Genomic DNA, 16,721 nt, shown 5'->3' on the forward strand with positions numbered 1-16,721 from the left:
ATATTGTCTGCAATGCGAAGCGATGTCGCACGATTAGAAGCTAAAATTCTCAAAGAAAGGAGTTATCATTAACTATCCATGGATCAGCGTGCGACCTATTTAGGGCCCATTTACACTGCCTGTATTAAAATTAAATTATTGCGATTAAAATGTTCACTGCATAGATCAGCTTTTGAATTATTTACGGGCGATTTATACTGCCTGTCATGCGATTTCGTACGATTAAAATATTGATTATGCACAGATGAGCGTTTGAACTATTTAAGATCTATAGTACTGCCAGCGATGCGTTGCGATGACGTGCGATTAGAAGCCAAAAATCGCAAAGAAAAGAGTTGTCATTGACTTTACATGAATCGCCGTGCCGGACCAGCCAATTTAAAAATCGACTGCAGTTTTATGTGCAATCTTATACACGGAGTGGGTCAGTTGTTTGTACAACGAGGACCGGCCTATTATACGGCAATTTTTAGCCCTCGAAATGAAAATGGACAACGAATACGCTCTGTATAAAAGATAGGTATTCTATACATGACTAAATTGTAATTGTAATCCGTTTATACAACTACGAAGTACGTAGGACGGGTTAGGACTAGAATGATAGGCATATGGGGACTCCAAGCAACAAACACAAGCCTGTGCAGTATTGCCAGGAGTACGAAGAATCAACGGAACATGTCAGCGCAATTATAATACAATAAAACTAAAATACTAAAAAGAAATATCATTGTTAATACCTCGGGGTGTTGCGGAAGACGACACATTACAATACTATTTACTATAAAAGTATTTTCTCAATTAATTAATTTCAATTAAAATTTAAAATGCTAGGACCTAACCCCCCAGGTCGTAAGTGTGGCAAATACGACCGGTTCGTTTCAGTTTAATAAAGCAAAATATAGAAAATTCCAATACTAAAAATAATCAAGATATAATTTTGCTTAGTTAACATTTCAAATTGGAATTCAGACGGAAATTTACTATTGCGACAAGGTCACTAAAGAGAGAACAAAGAACCCCAAAGAACTGATTAAACTTGACATTTCGGCCAAATTAAAAGTGCAGTCATCTTGACACAGAGATGATTCAACCCAATCCAACCTTGACCCGAGTCGTATGCTCTCGTGCCTCGCATATTTTTCTACGGTTGAAAATTCCATACCGAAGTCGGAACGAGACTTTAAAAAAGACTACGACCGAACTAAATTCAAAAGTTATAAAGCAATGCCTGAAAACAAGGTTTTAAATTGTGCTAGGAAAGAATGAGCTTATGAGTAAAATACACCCTCTCTAGCTCTTATCCGCCTCTACATAGCGTAGCACAGAAGGACCCAAATTTACTTGGCCTCTTGTGTATATACTAATCTAAATTTTTTCGTTCCGTAAACACATTTATTATCACTTAAAGCATATAATTCACGTTAATTCGTTCACAAAATTTTTAAATAAAAACAAATAAAGCCCTTAATTTTTTATTAAACATTTTTTTTAAATACCATATTTTAGCTGGGTTTTCTAAAGCAAAAATAGGATTTCACAACTCAAAATTTTAGATTTCCTACACCTTGTGACCATTTTTAATTACTGTAAATTGTCGAGAGACTCATTAGGTTTATCGCGTTGGCTTTGCCTCATCAGAATGGCAACCAAAGTTGAATATGTTAATGACCCGGTGGTTAAAATCACAACTTCTCTTCCTGCACTCTTGAGTATTGTAAATATTTGACACACTTAATAACCTTGTTCGTCTAAATATTTTTTTCTTCACACTTACACCCCCTTCATCAAAATAGTCACACTCCGGCCTCTTAAATAGAACCGGGCTAAGTCCGATCCTGCGCTTTGTCTTTGAAAAGTTCGTTTATGTCTGTTTATAATAAATTCAAAAATTATATCTTATAAACAAAAAGCAATAGCATATATCAAATTATTTCTCAATATTATAATAATGATATACATTTCTAACCGCCTAAGGACACGGCATAACCACGATGGTTTAATTTACCCACTTAAAAGCACTTTAGAGTTTAGGTACGAGTGTATCGATTTAGACATAGAAATAACTTATACAAACACTTGCGAATACTGGATTTACTCTCTAACAATTGAGTTCTCTTTCAAACATGATTTTGCTTTGAATAATTTATTTTACAGAAAATGCGATATGATAACTATGAAAGAACTCTACCAATCCACAGGAAACTTTACAAAGTGTTTTAACGCTCTAAATCAAGCGTAAAGGAACAAACTCTCTGTAAATATATTAGAACCTGAGATAAAAAATAAGATGTTAGAAGAACTGTTGATTTTAAGTCTTATTTTTTCACTTATAATGGCGTAAAATTTGAGCATTAAATTGTGAGATTTCCCCCTATGTCTGCGGGGTGATGAACATATTGATAAATAGTTACCAATCGTCATGGTCTACATATCCTCGGTGATTTTTGTTAGCCAGACGCGTTTCGGCATTTCGCCAACTTGTGTGTTTTCTGTGGATTGAAGTTTTAGTTATGAGGTCCGTTTTTTATTGTTCTAGTCCGTCTGTTTGATCTTCGTTCCTTTTTTTGTTGGTATAATGTTCCAAATGGTATAAACAATGTTTGTGAGTTATTGTTAATTTGAGAATTTATGAGATTTTTTTTGCTTAAGGATTAATTTAAAAAAATCTCATAAGGTTTTTAATGCTCTTTCTAATGGTGTTTATCAACTTGACAGAAGGAATAACGTATTATGAGATAGGTTGAACTTTAAAGGATAAAGTTGTGAAAGGTTAGACAAACCTGAAACGTCAAATATTTCGAATACAATTGAGATTTAGGCTTTGGAAAGTTTAAATTTAAAAACTAAAACGTTAATAACTAAATTCACTAATTTCGTGGTCCGCTTGACCAATTAATACTTTACAATTAATTAAGGTTTTTAGTTGAGATGAAAAAAAGTTAATGGCACGAGAGGGATTCGAACCCACGACCTTCGGCAAGATACGCCGCTGCTCTACCACCTGGAGCTATCGTGACTTCGATTCACTCGGACATCAACTCCCCATCTCAAGGAGGGAAAACTCATATGGTGGGGTTGAGATGGGGAGTTGATGTCCGAGTGGATCGAGGTCACGATAGCTCAGGCGGTAGAGCAGCGGCGTATCTAGACGAAGGTCGTGGGTTCGAATCCCTCTCGTGCCATTAACTTTTTTTCATCTCAACTAAAAACCTTAATTAATTGTAAAGTGTTAATAACTAAACTAACTAAAAATAACTAACTAATAATAAAAGTTAATAACTAAATAAATAAATAATAAAAATAAATTAAAAAATAATAACACTAATAATAACTAATTAAAAAGTTAAACAAATTTTAGTCCACTTTGACATGTAACCTGCCAGACGTATCGACTGCTGTTCTCGGGACACCCTTATATGGCCTAGCGACCTCCAGTTTTATTTTATTTTTTTATTTCTCCACAACGGCACCGCCATTTAACGGCTTCCTTGATAGGTGGCCAACTCCTAACGGTCTGTAATGGAAGGGTAAATTGTAAAACAGTCATCAGACAGCTTCGTGAATATAGAACAGTTTCTAGACGTCCCGCATCAGGTTCACTACTACTGAAGAGGCATCGAGTAGAAAGGCGATTATTCGCAAATGGCATCTTACTTGGACAATTGAATAATGGGGGGGGGGTTCTCTTCACCGATGAGTGCCGGTTTAGTTTCTGGCAATCAAATGATCGGGACTGTGGAGAACGCCTTGTTTCATGTCCAATGCACGAATAAAGCTTTTTAAAGACAGTCAGTTAACGAAAGCCACCTCTCTGGGTAATAGGGAGACAAAAAGTAGGGCGGACGATAGGCTGCCAGCGGAGTGAAGGAACGAAATCGCTCTCTCATATACTTTCGATTTGTCCGGAGAATCACAATAAAATCATAAGGACGCATGATGAAAGCCTCAAAGTCAGCGTTTCAGGGTATCAGGTCCAGGCCAAACCCCATAAACTACCTGACGAAATCAGGCTCTGGTCGGGTGTTGCTGTGGCTTGTAAGTCGCCCTAAGCTAAGTGGTGGCCGGGAAAGTGACGAAGTATTCTTGGAAGTGTATTGAAGGGACCCTCATGACGGCATACAAGAAGCCCTAGTTAATGGTGGAAGCTGACGTCGTGGGGTAAGGGGGTGTATGCGTGAGCGTACCGTCAAGACGTTGTATCATTGAGGGATACAACAGCTACCCATGGAGTTCCTTAACCTATCCGCAACATCCACCCAAGGAATGGTCTAGAATTGGATCATAAGGCCATCGGCCAGGAAACGGAACTATGGCGGGGAGACCTAAACCATCTTGGATTTAGGGCACCGAGCTATTCCCGGAAAAAAATTATTGAAAAAATGAGTTAATTCGAAAAAAAATGGAATGGAATAAACGATCATGCCCGTACCGAACTGATTATCATACGGAATGGATCTTTGATTTCACCAAGTTTGCGGATGTTCTTCTGGACTCAGTGATCCTATCGGTTCCATTTATTGGGGACAAGTATGTTTTAATGCATGATAATGCTCGACCGCGTGTAAGAGTTGTCCCCCATTACTTGGAGGATGTAGGGATTACCACAATGAATTGGCCAGAATGTTCTCGTGACATCAATCCTACAGATGACGACACTTATGGGACATGATAAAAAGACAGGTTAAGCTGGGCGCACACTAGGTCGGTGGCGCGGCGCGGAGCCGGAGGAAGTTGGCAGTCTTCTGAAGCCCGGCTCCGCACCGCGCTACCGGCCTAGTGTGCGCCGGGGAGGTCGGATATCGTTGAGTTCGGGTATATTCGGCTGCCCTCGGACGCCATGTTTGTAAAGACGAAGCCAACGATTGTGACGTGGGGACTCCTGGAAATACAAAATCAACACTAAACAGCAGCGCTAGTCAGATGGAGGGGGAAAATTCGACCAACGCGGTTGAGAGCGGTTCTACATAGTGTGCGGACCTTCACAATTCCGCGCCGCACCGCGCCGTCCTACCGACCTAGTGTGTGCCCAACTTTAGACATCTTTCGCCTCCTCTAACAAGCTGTGAACAGCTAGCTCCAAACAGCTCTGTTGAAGTATAGGGCTCTGTTTCACAAGACAAAATCCGATCGCTTATTTACTCGATGCTTAGGAGACTAAAGGCGAGGTAATACGCGTTATTAAGAGCAAAACTAGGTAATAAATTGTTAGTTAAATTTTAATCTATCACTAAATGATTTTCCATTTTTTGGTGAATTTCCTTTCATATCATCATAATTAATTGATTTTCATTAAAACTCCTGAATTTCTAATCTCTTTAATTTGGTTTACATGAAAATAGTAGGTATGTTGTAGTTACTATAACGATAAAATTACATACAGTTTAAAATAAACTACAAGATACGAGTGTCCGGTTTTTTGTCTTTGAGTAATACATTGATTTACTAAGACTCCGCGAGATTGTTAACCCTTTGCTAGTAATCGCGTTCATGAACCATTACAAAAGGATGAGGGTCGTTGCCAGATTAAGTCGTTGGACTGTCGACTTCAGTTTTATTAAATCTTCGGTCAGCCTAAGTTCATTTTACATCTGTGAGATTTCCCAGCTAAATTTAACTGGTTGAATTGAGTTTGATTTTTTTAGTTCTGTCGTTACCGATTGAAACGTACGTATTTGGGTTTGTAAATGTTTGGAAGGGTCTCTTCATGAATGGCGTTTTCAATTTCCCCGTCGTTCTTGTCGTTGTCGTTGTCTATGTCGTTCTATGTTTCGTCCATGTCTCTTTCGTTTTAAGGGCCGAACAATCAAGATGAAAATCGCCCAGGCATGCAGAACAGTGCGAGGAATCTTGTACGGTGCAATTTTCAAAACAAACCGCCCACTTAACTATGGTGGTGTCTGCACCTTGTGCGTAGCTTGGGGGTTCTTACTGGTATGGTCCATATCAGATTGTATAGTTTAAAGGGGAATCAAATTTACACAAATAAAATAAATAAAAATCCATTATGTTTAGTGGTCTATTGACCAAATTACTTCTTTCAATTAATTAATCTTTTTATGTAAGGATTTGGTTGAAATGAAAAAGCTAGTGCCACGACCCCACGACCTTCGGCTAAATACGCCTCTGCTCTACCACTTGAGCTATCGTAACTTCGATCCACTCGGACACCAAAAAGGAAAAATGACTAAAAGAGGGAATTTTCGAATGGTTGTAGGTTGAGATGGGGAGTTGGTGTCCGATTGGATCGAAGTCACTTAGCTTAAGTGGTAGAGCAGCGGCTTATTTAGCCGAAGGTCGTGGGTTCGAATCCCGCTCGTGGCACTAGCTTTTTCATTACAACCAAAACCTTACATAAAATGATTAATAAATAAAAATGTGAATTACAAAAAAGGTAAAAATCGTATTGTTTAAATAAATCTATAATGGAGAGATAAGCCGGCCGGGCGAGAGGTATTATAACTCCGATAAGCTTGATTCTGTTCTTACGGATTTAACACGTCTCGTGCCTGACGACTAAGAATTAAAATCAAATAAGATTTCCTATTTGGGTAAGATAATTTTTGACTGTTTTAATTAAAGTCACAATAAAAATATTTAAAATTAAAAATTTACAAAAAAACATAAAATTTACAACATCTGTGTTATTAATAACAACGTGATTTCACGCTGTTTTTTAATTTAGTTATCTTTCATTTACTTTTTATTTATTTTTTAATAAATTTTTCTTTTCCATGCAAGGATTGCCCAGAGGACTTGTACCCCCAGCTACCATCTGTCTTCTTTTCTTTTATTATCTCTCACTAATTTAAAAAAAAAAAAAATGAAATACTTTAGAACTACCTTCAAATAAGTAACATGTAACCGTGGGAAAGAAAATATAAACAGAATTAAAAACAAGAGTGGAGAAAAACCCACTGGTAGTGATACAATGATATTAAACTATTGGCTATTTAATTAATACTTGTATCATTACCACTTTTACTATCAACACCATCAATTCCTAGATCTCGCGGCTATTGTCTCTTCAGATAGCGTGGTGGGTTCGAGAGAATTCGATGAGAGTTTTCTGACGTGCTGATTTACAGAGGTTGGGAGGGTTTAGTGAAATTTACGGTAACGGGAACGGATTTCATTTTAAACAAAAGGAATATTTAAGTCTTTAGTGTTAGGTTCGATACGTAAAACGGAAGATATGCCTATATACCATATATTTTTCGTAAGATTAAGGATTGGGCAGTGTGAATGCGGCGGATGTTGGAATGTTTGGCTGAACCCCACACTTCCAGTCCATATCGGCTTGACTCTGGTGTTGTAAAGCAGCCTTTTATTCTTGAGTGGTAAATCAGATTGTTTGTCAAGAAGTCGTGCAAGAGCCCTGTATCGTGTCATGACCTACTGACGTTTCAGTTGTTTGTGAGGATTGCACTTCAAGCCTTTGTAGATGTGCAGTCTGAGGTACAGCGCCCTGTCCACAGTTGGGAATATTGGAAGGGAATATTACTTAAGTAGATGGAGGGTTAAGATATCTGAAAATCACTATAGCGAGAAATGGTTCAACTGTCTATGAAATTTACATCTGAGCGGCTAAACGACAACGGGTTTTCAGGTATCACGATGAATGTGCACCGAGCTGAGCCTTGAAGTCGAACCTCTCGTGAGACCTGAGTTGAAACGCAAACCGAGACGGCATTTTCCGAGGACTGCATTCGTAAAAGTTTGATGATTTCATGAGTGAAGAAACCGGATTGGTAAATCTATGCGTAAGAGAGCCCAGGCCAGCCGGGACGGGTTATTTCTGTTTCAATCTGACCTGTAATCAGGTACATATTAATTCTCTCTCTTTCCAATCCGTGGAGTATTTTAAAAGAACGATGCTGATCTAGCAGCCCTTGACAAACGGGAGATCTGTCACTTTCCCCTCGCTACTAACAGAAGGAATAATAGTATTCGACGTTAGCAGCAAAAACTTTCCCCGTCGTACCGGCCCGGTTCACTTTGGAAATAGTTGGCTCTGTTTGCGAAACAGGCGAAAAAAATATGTTTCATTTTCGACTCGGGCTACTGATTTTAAAACGACGGCAACATATAATTTTACGATCAGATGTTTGAAAGGGGCTACAAGACTTGTTGTTCCATTTAATACGACCCTTTATAATAAGTCATGTAATAACAGTAATTATTGTAACATTGTATACAATAAAATTAATGGAGATATAGAGAGGAAAACGTCCATGAAAGTGAAAGTTCAGCATTATTCATTCAATTATAGACAATACAGATTTTAAGACTATATAAACTTTAAACGCCGAATTAAGATAAACATAATTTAATCTTATAGGTTTTATTAAATTCACTAATTTCGTGGTCCGCTTGACCAAAAATGGCAAAAAGGAGGGAAAACTCAGAAGGTGGGGTTGAGATAGGAAGTTGATGTCCGAGTGGATCGAGGTCACGATAGCTCAAGTGGTAGAGCAGCGGCGTATCTAGCCCAAGATCGTGGGTTCGAATTCCGATCGTGCCATTGCCTTTTTTATCTCAACTAAAAACCTTCATTAATTGTAATATATTAATTGGTCAAGCGGACCACGAAATTAGAGAATTATTGTAAGAATTTGCGTCAAAATTTAAACTTGGATTTTTTAATTTTATTTTTATTTGTGTGGTGATTAGTGACCGTTAGTCGATGATTATTCAGAAATCGTGAGATATGTTCTGGTGTTGGTTTATTTTTATTTATGAATTTTTTTAATTAGTTTTTTTTTACGATTTATTTTGAAACCATTTTTACGATGTTTTTTAGTTCGGAATATAATAGGACATTTCACTATAATCAGTTTTTTAATTTAAAGTTTTTCACTATTTTTTGTAATGCATATGCATTAAGATTTTTCTTTTAAAAGGGTTATGTTCCAAATCCAAAATGTGTGGTTTTTTAAATTTTGATGTGTTTTGAGTAGTTTATACGTTGAAGAAGAGCTGTAACATTTTTTGTTTTTTATCAGTGCAATGGTTCTTTAACAGGTTACGCATGTTTTTTGGTTGACCGAAATATGTTTTATCACATTCATCTCAATTAGTTGAATAAATTACACTATTATTTATATTTATCATTCTAGCATCTTTCATTGGGGGGTGTAAACTATTTATTTTATTTTGAGGTTTAAATCCAAATTTTATGTAATCAACTCTGTTTTATTCTTCGACTCAAAGCTGGTCTGGGTAAACAGATGTCCAACTCCGGATGAATGCGTCGGGAAAACGCAATCGACTGGGTGCCGGTACACGAGTGCATTGAAGGCAACGCACAGGCAGGGCAAAAGCAGGAGCAGCTCCCAAACTCTTTGGATCAGATCGGCATACCCTAAAATATGCGAGAAAAAAATGATTATGCAAATCATACGTTTTGCGTTATACAATCCCGGTAGAACATGGAAGTGCAAGAAAAAATTTTAGTCAAAAATTTAAGATTTTTTCTGTTTTTTATTAAAAGATTTGTAAACAAATTAGCGTCAATTCTATTACTTTACAGACAATAAATTCGTTTACAGAACGAAAAGGTTTGGAACAGTATATCAATGAGAGGCCAGATATATTTGTATAATTTTGGTACGGGTGGTGCACTTTCTCTGTACTGTCAGGTCATCTTTTCTAGCCATATTCGGTGGTATGTTTGTCTGATATTTTCTCTGTCAACACAAAGGAAACGCAATTAAGAAAAATAGTACACAACAAATCACAAAAATGCGAAATGTATGTGCCGACGACGGACAAACAACAAGAGGCAGAAGATCGAAACGGCTGAAGTACAAACTATTTCGCTTTTTTTCAACAATTTAGCTTTCCTTTTCCTATTTATCCCCGTCGATATAATCCTGAAATAACCTGGCCGAACCATTACCAACGTTTTTTCCCTTCGTCGGTTATTTTTACCTGAAAGAAGCCGACTCCTTATACAAAAATGTCTTTCTATACCGATTTCCTTCCCCACCCCATCAAAATCCAACATATATAAACATAAAACAGCAATATTTCACTGGCACTCTCAACACGACACGCAAGAATGGCACAATTACACAGAAAACAAACACTTTGAGTGAGTAGAAATACTTTGATTGAATATAAAAAAATATTTTTTGCATTGTATAAATTCACATTTTTCCATATCCTACATGTATTTGTTAAATTTAAACAATGTTTGTAAATCCCAGGCCCTGAAGATGATCTCAATAAAGATCGAAACGTGGGCCCGATAAAGAAAATGTTTTTCTGAAGCCTACATCACACCAGATCGTATCTCACGATTTCTGAATAATAATCTATTTCGCTAAGTTCATTCTCCTAGCAAAACCTCTAGGTGTGCTATCAATTTAGAAAGCTGTGATCCATGAAATTCTTGGCACAAAGAGAACTCAAAAAGAGACTGGAAGGTGCATTCTCAGACCAATCAACACTGATGCTAGGCTCTTTACATTCAAATCAAAGCTGGGAATGTCTAGCACATCTCAGATTTCTGGGAAAACGCAACTAGTTTACAACGATGGCAACGAACAAGCTGGCAAAGTAGAAAAAAATCTGGGTCCCCTTTGGGCCAGAACTGTTAACCCGCACACCCAAAAGTGTGCAAAAAGCGGAATTTCTTAACAAATGAAAAGTTGTAGATATTACAAAATGGGGGTACTAGGGGCATATTAGGTCCTATACTTTGCTTGCTATATACCAATGATTTTCCAAAAATCGACGGCGTAATTTAGTAATATAGTATTAGTAATTTAGTAGTATTAATTAAGTAATTTAGTTATTTAGTAGTAGTAATTAGTAATTTAATTTTTAGTTTGTACTACGTAATTATTTAATCCTTACAGAAACTTTCATAATGTACAACAATAATCTAAACAAAAATAACTCCAAGATACACACCCCACCCTCTCGACCTTTTAGAAACTTGAATTAATAAAAATCACAAAAACACAACATTCCGACATGTCGAAATGCCGAAACGCGTCCTACAGCCCTACCTCTTATCCCAGCATGTCCTTCGCATTGGCAGTAGTATTAAAAAGCAATTTAATTTCAATCATCGTATCATCATGCTCCAGTACTTCTTTCATAAATAGTGCTATTTTACCTCCAATTTCTCTTTAGAAATTATTTGTGTTGATATTTTGAATATTTTCTTCGATTGAAACAAGAAAATTCTTTTCTTTCAACCTACCAATGTATGCGTAGAACTGAAAAAACTGCATTTTTTGCACTTACCCTTTCCTCAGCACCAGTATTCATTATTAAGTGGTGCTCGTAAGGCAAGAAAAGATTTTACAGCCTCTTCACATGGCTCTTTAGTTATTCGTTCGCCTTATTGTCTTTTCAACAAACGGTTTATGTTTTCACCTTTTTCCGTTTCGAAGAGCGTTACTTTACTGTTTGCCTTGAAGCGGATTCTCATTTTTCCCCAGACTCGTCAACCAGTTTAAATAGATACTAATGTAGGATCAAGATGGCCTGCGTCACAGCTCTCGATCATTTCTTCGTGACGCAAAAAGTTCTTTAATAAGTAGACCTCGAGATCCGCGAATCGTCACTTTACGTGTGTTGTGTCTTCGCCGACGGCACAATTCAACTCTTCACAAGTTCTTTCTTGCAAATTAGATCTGGAAAAGGGCCATCACCCTCAGCTCACCTTGGAATCGACTGGGACGCAAAAAATTGTAAATCTGTTTGTATCCAAGCGAGTCGTTACAATACGTTACAACGATGATTAATACGTTATTTATGAACACCACGTCCAAACCACTTTGAAGATAAATTCAATTTACAAAAACCGGTACAAGAAGGAGGTGAAATACCTATAAATATCATGTTTGGCGACCGTCGATATAAGTCAACATTATCCAACAAAATTAAAAGAAGTAGTTGAACTATTTTTCGTACACCTAACGGCACATAGAAATTCTGTCTGTCTGACCTGTTCATACTGGTCCCACTATTCCCGTTTAAAGTTTTTCAGAAGCTCACGGTTTCATTGGTTAAGTTTGTGGTTCAACTATACATAGATGATTTGCTTTGCGACCTATGCAATGCCGATAAGTCAGAGACTCGAAAAAAATCCCCGGCAGACGGCAACCCCGACGCCACCGCCTCCGACCGGGAGGCACCCAAAGGCTCTACCTAGGGATAAAAGAGGTGGCCTTCTGGACCTCAACCTTAGTAGATCTATTGTGGTCCTTTATTTTCATAACTAACTGGCCAGCTTCGGGTTGTTAATCAACAACATCCATAGACTTGCCAGCGGCTCCTTAGTGTAGAATATTGCTTGCGGCTTTTCCGCACTGTTCAGCTACATACATCCTCACAAAAACATAAAACGGGTTCTGCGGTGTTCTTTCTTCCTGGAAGTGTTCCTTCTGTCTGTATTCCTATCCGGTACATGTGCCTTCTTATGTGGTAGCGCCCTGTCAGGAACAACAAGAATCCTCGTTCTGTTGCAGTTGCCCTTCAGTAATTCCTTTGTAAGTCTTGTTGGTGGCCTTCTATGAATCTCTCCGCGCGCGTCATGCCTGGGGTATTGTTCCACCATGTTTTAGACTCATTAAGGATCCATTTTTGGATGTGCCCTTTTTTGTGACAAGATGCAAGGCCGCCATAGGGTTCGGGGCATAGAGAAATCATATGCCTAGGTACCCATGGCAGGGTCAGGCCATTGGTGTCACTGACTTCTACCAGGGCCAAAAGTGGCAAAGGCCGATAACTCGCAATTTGTTATTGTCATTTATGAGAGAAAACAGATAATTTTTTGAGGGTGTAGATTAAAACCATTTAGAAGCTGGAAAAGACCGAACTTTATAGGAATCTTGGGATAAACTCGTCCAGGGAGCCTTTGTACGTCCCCCAGCCGGCCAACGCCACAAGTCCCATTGACGCAGGAAACTTCAGAAGAGTATAAAATAGTAATTGGAAGAGATTATTTTGACATCTTGGGTGCCGGGGCACAAAGGAAGTTTGGGTAATGATCAAGTAGATAATCTGGTCAGAAAAGGATCTGCAGGACCAAGGCCAGAACCTATTGGGATTACAAGATCAATAACTCCAGAAGTGCCAGAGATAGTAAAACCATGATAGCAGAACCCTCAACTAAACGATTGTGCAACACGGTGCTCCAGTTAAAAAGGGCTAAACTCTGGAGAGTGATTGATTCTAGTCATTCGCATCTGAAAAAACACCTACACAACATGGCTAAATTCATTGGTGACCCCATTTGTAGGTTGTGCAATGAGGCAGAAGTCATATCACCTTCGAATGCAAGGTAAGCAAACAATAGAGACCTGGGTGATGACCGCGGGTGCCAAGAAGACCCTTGAAAAAGAATTGCAGCAACAACAGACAATAATGATGACCTTATCCTTTTGAAGAATTTCAACACAAATTTAATAGAAAAATTGAAGTTAATATGTTAGAAAACAGCCGAATTATGCTAATGAGAACAAAATTTAAAATAGATCAGGGAGTCAGTAACGGGATGTATTTAAACATATGTGACATACATATACTATAATCCAATAGTGGATATTGGCAAGTGACCTAAGTAACTTTGAAATAGCATGATTAGCAAGAGTCAAATAATAAATGGGGTTCAATATTCCGGTAGATAATTTACTGCCTTTTCAGGTGGAGTGTAGACTCTTTTAGACGTAAAACACAGGCATGATTTATAGCACAGAATAAATCCATGCTTCATATTGCTTTTATGAATATATCGCCATAAGATCAGGATTAAAAACCTAGCTAAGGCTAATACTGCTCATTAAAACAATCGCCTAAATGCTAGTTTAACATAATTACAAAATTATATATACCATATTTCCAACTTCCAGGTTCATTTCAGATAAAATGATAAATTTTATTCGCTGTTTTAAATGCGCTGTAATTATTTATGTACAAGTTGTTTTAAATATTTCACCTCATTTTTTCTGCTGGTAAAAGCTGAAGGCCGTTCGTTTCTAATTGTCGATACTTAGTTATTTGTGCAACTAAGGTCCTCGGGTTAACCGAGTTCACAACCTTTTACCCGAGGAGAAGCCACAATAAGGTTAATGGACCGCAGTTTGCGCCTTACAGAAAATGGCCCAAACCTCTCACTTGGGCCTTAACCAAATAATGAGGTCCGGTCGTACTCCCCACTCGAAACTGGTTTCTGCAGGGGATCTCCAACATATCCCCCTCAAGAAAAACGGTAATTCAAATCGTATATTTTAGGAATTCAAGATGTATTTATTTATTACGGACCTGAAGTGAAGTAAACATAAGTCTATTAACTATTGACTCTTGCAAATTTTACCTTATAAAGGTCGTCTGATACTAAGTCGAAAAATTGGTAAAATTGGCGTTCTTGCCAATGAAACCGAGGAGCAGAGAAAAAAAATTCAATATGGTTTTCTGCCTTTGTTATGCATGTATTTCAAGGATCATCTCAAGGACTGGGTTTTTACGTGGAATAAGAAATTAATAAGCTGGATCGTATTAAATAAAGATTGGATATATAAAAAGTTACGAAAACCAAAAGACGGCTATTAATAAAGTAGATAAAACCATTTGAAAAAAAAATTCAAAATCTTTTTAAGCACTTTATCCTACCTCGTGTCCACTGATTCTCTAAGTGCGTTGTGAGCTCTAAAGCAGATTCTCGGTGGATCTTCTCGTCGTGCTTTTATTCGAAAGGTACACTTAGTTGGATCGCCTTGGAAAATCAGTAGAGCTTGTCTGGGTACTTAGGAACGTCGGGCTGGAAGGCAACGAAACTGACGTCCGGACGGCGAAAGCTGATGCTATATCAAAAGTAAATAGTAAAGGTATACAAGTATATAGTAAAGAAAAGGTGGCAGCGTCAGTGGATTGGGTCGTCCTAGAAGCTATTTCGCGTCAAGAGCACGATTGGTAGGTGATCCCGGAGAATTCACACCACAAAAGAAAGATCATTCTAACCCGAATTAAGATTGGTCATGCGCGGCTGAAACACGGACACTTACTTTTGGTCCAAAACCGCGTATGTATGCTGCATGTAAAGAACGGTTCCTCGATGTGTCCCACATTGAAGGGTGCCATTCCTTGGCTCCATATAGAGAGCAAGTAGGAATAACGACCAATATAAGAATTTTGCTCGAGCATGGAAATATTTGGTCCCTGGTTCTACTTTAAGGAGGAAATAGGGTTGTTTTATTATATATAGTACTGATAGTTTTGTGTACCTAACGTGTGTATTTATTAGCGTGAATGTGTAGTGTTAGAGGGGGATATAATATTGAGTACCCCACCTCAATTAGATTTGTTATATAATATATGAAAGGTGATGTAGGAATATCAAGTACTCCACCACCCTAATTGAGTGAATGGTACGTGAATAAAAAAGAATGTTCGATTAATTATACACAATTTTTTCGAAATGAAAAATTTGTGTAACAGGCGGAATTCGAACCCACGATTTTGTGCTTGACCACTTGAGCTACCGTGACTTCAATCGCCCATGCCACAAAATTTTCATTTCGACTCCCCGTTTTTATTCCAATTGTATGCGAATCGCGGCTTCATATAGAAACACTTTTTATTAACGATTGTACTACATTAGCGGGACTGTGTACGGTTCATAGGTGTGAATCTAGATTAATACTAACTTTTTAATTATTTTATCCACTTATGATTAATTATATAACTACTTAATTAATTATATACAATTTTTTCGAAATGAATTGGGAAATGAACGTATGAAATGGGAATCGAAGTCACGGTAGTTAAAGTGGTAGAGCAGCGGCGAATTTAGCCGAAAGTCGTGGGTTCGAATCCCGCCTGTCACATAAATTTTTCATTTCGAAAATATTGTGAATAATTAATTGAGTATTTATATAATTAAGCATAAGTGGATAAAATAATTATAAAGTTAGTGTTAAAAAATAATGTATTTGAGTGTGAGTGTGTAGGGTTTGAATTTAGGAACTGCACAGGTTTGATGGTGAATTGACTAGCTGTTGACAACACCCGCAGCCCAACCTCGGTGGCTGGACGGATAAGAGCGAGGTCTGACCCCGGACTGCCAGTACTGGAGGTGCTTGATTCTCGACGACTACCGTAAAGTGAAAATAGACATTTTTGGACTGGATCCGCCGGGGAAGGCAAGATTTTTTCCGCCGATGTCCAGTGTTCCACCTAAAACTTCATAATTCCTCTGGATTTGATCTAAATTCAACACTTGAAATTCTGAATGTATTTTGTTCGAGCCGATGTAAACAAGGCTTATATTTTATGTCATTGTAAGTGAGATAAACAATAACGAAATCCACAAATATCTCAAACGTTTTATTTTATATCTCCGGTTTTTATTTATTAACGGGGGTCCGGTTTGTGCCATTACGTGTAGTTTATAGGGTCATAAACTTCAGTAAAGTTTCCTGTTGATCGGTGGAGCAGTTGTAAAGTTGTCACTAATTTTGTCATCTTTGAAGAACAAAAAATCTGATGCATTAGGAAGGAGAGAAATTTAAGCAAAAATTTATATTATTAATTTTTCTAAAAATTCATATTCAGGGGTTTTTTCGGGGTGAGACAAACGATCAACTTTGCTTCTAGATACCAAAAATATTGCTAACCTACTTATAGCTCGGCCACTACCTCAAAATTATAATTCGTAACTAAATGTTCAGTTGTTTGTGGACCACGGTTCAGAGCAGACGTGTTTA

General features: G+C 37.7%; 1 protein-coding gene across 6 annotated transcripts in view; it reads right to left on the bottom strand.

Annotated features, from left to right (window-relative positions):
* Window positions 1-9,521: 9,521 nt before the first annotated feature.
* LOC112128247 overlaps window positions 9,522-16,721 on the bottom strand; it is a 97,948-nt gene continuing 90,748 nt past the window's right edge. For 5 of the 6 annotated variants that reach the window (XR_002910915.1, XM_024230182.1, XM_024230185.1 and 2 more), the window contains one exon: window positions 14,621-14,819. Coding sequence is in view for 5 of the 6 variants with exons in the window: in XM_024230182.1 (XP_024085950.1) it covers window positions 14,719-14,819 (101 nt within the window). In the remaining variant the exon portion in view is untranslated. Of the gene's footprint in view, window positions 9,687-14,620; window positions 14,820-16,721 lie in introns of those variants that run through there. The other variant, XM_024230184.1, reaches the window with a different exon arrangement.

This window comes from Cimex lectularius, unplaced genomic scaffold (assembly GCF_000648675.2).
Source record: "Cimex lectularius strain Harlan isolate CLEC.00 unplaced genomic scaffold, Clec_2.1 scaffold396, whole genome shotgun sequence".
Lineage (NCBI taxonomy): Eukaryota > Metazoa > Arthropoda > Insecta > Hemiptera > Cimicidae > Cimex > Cimex lectularius.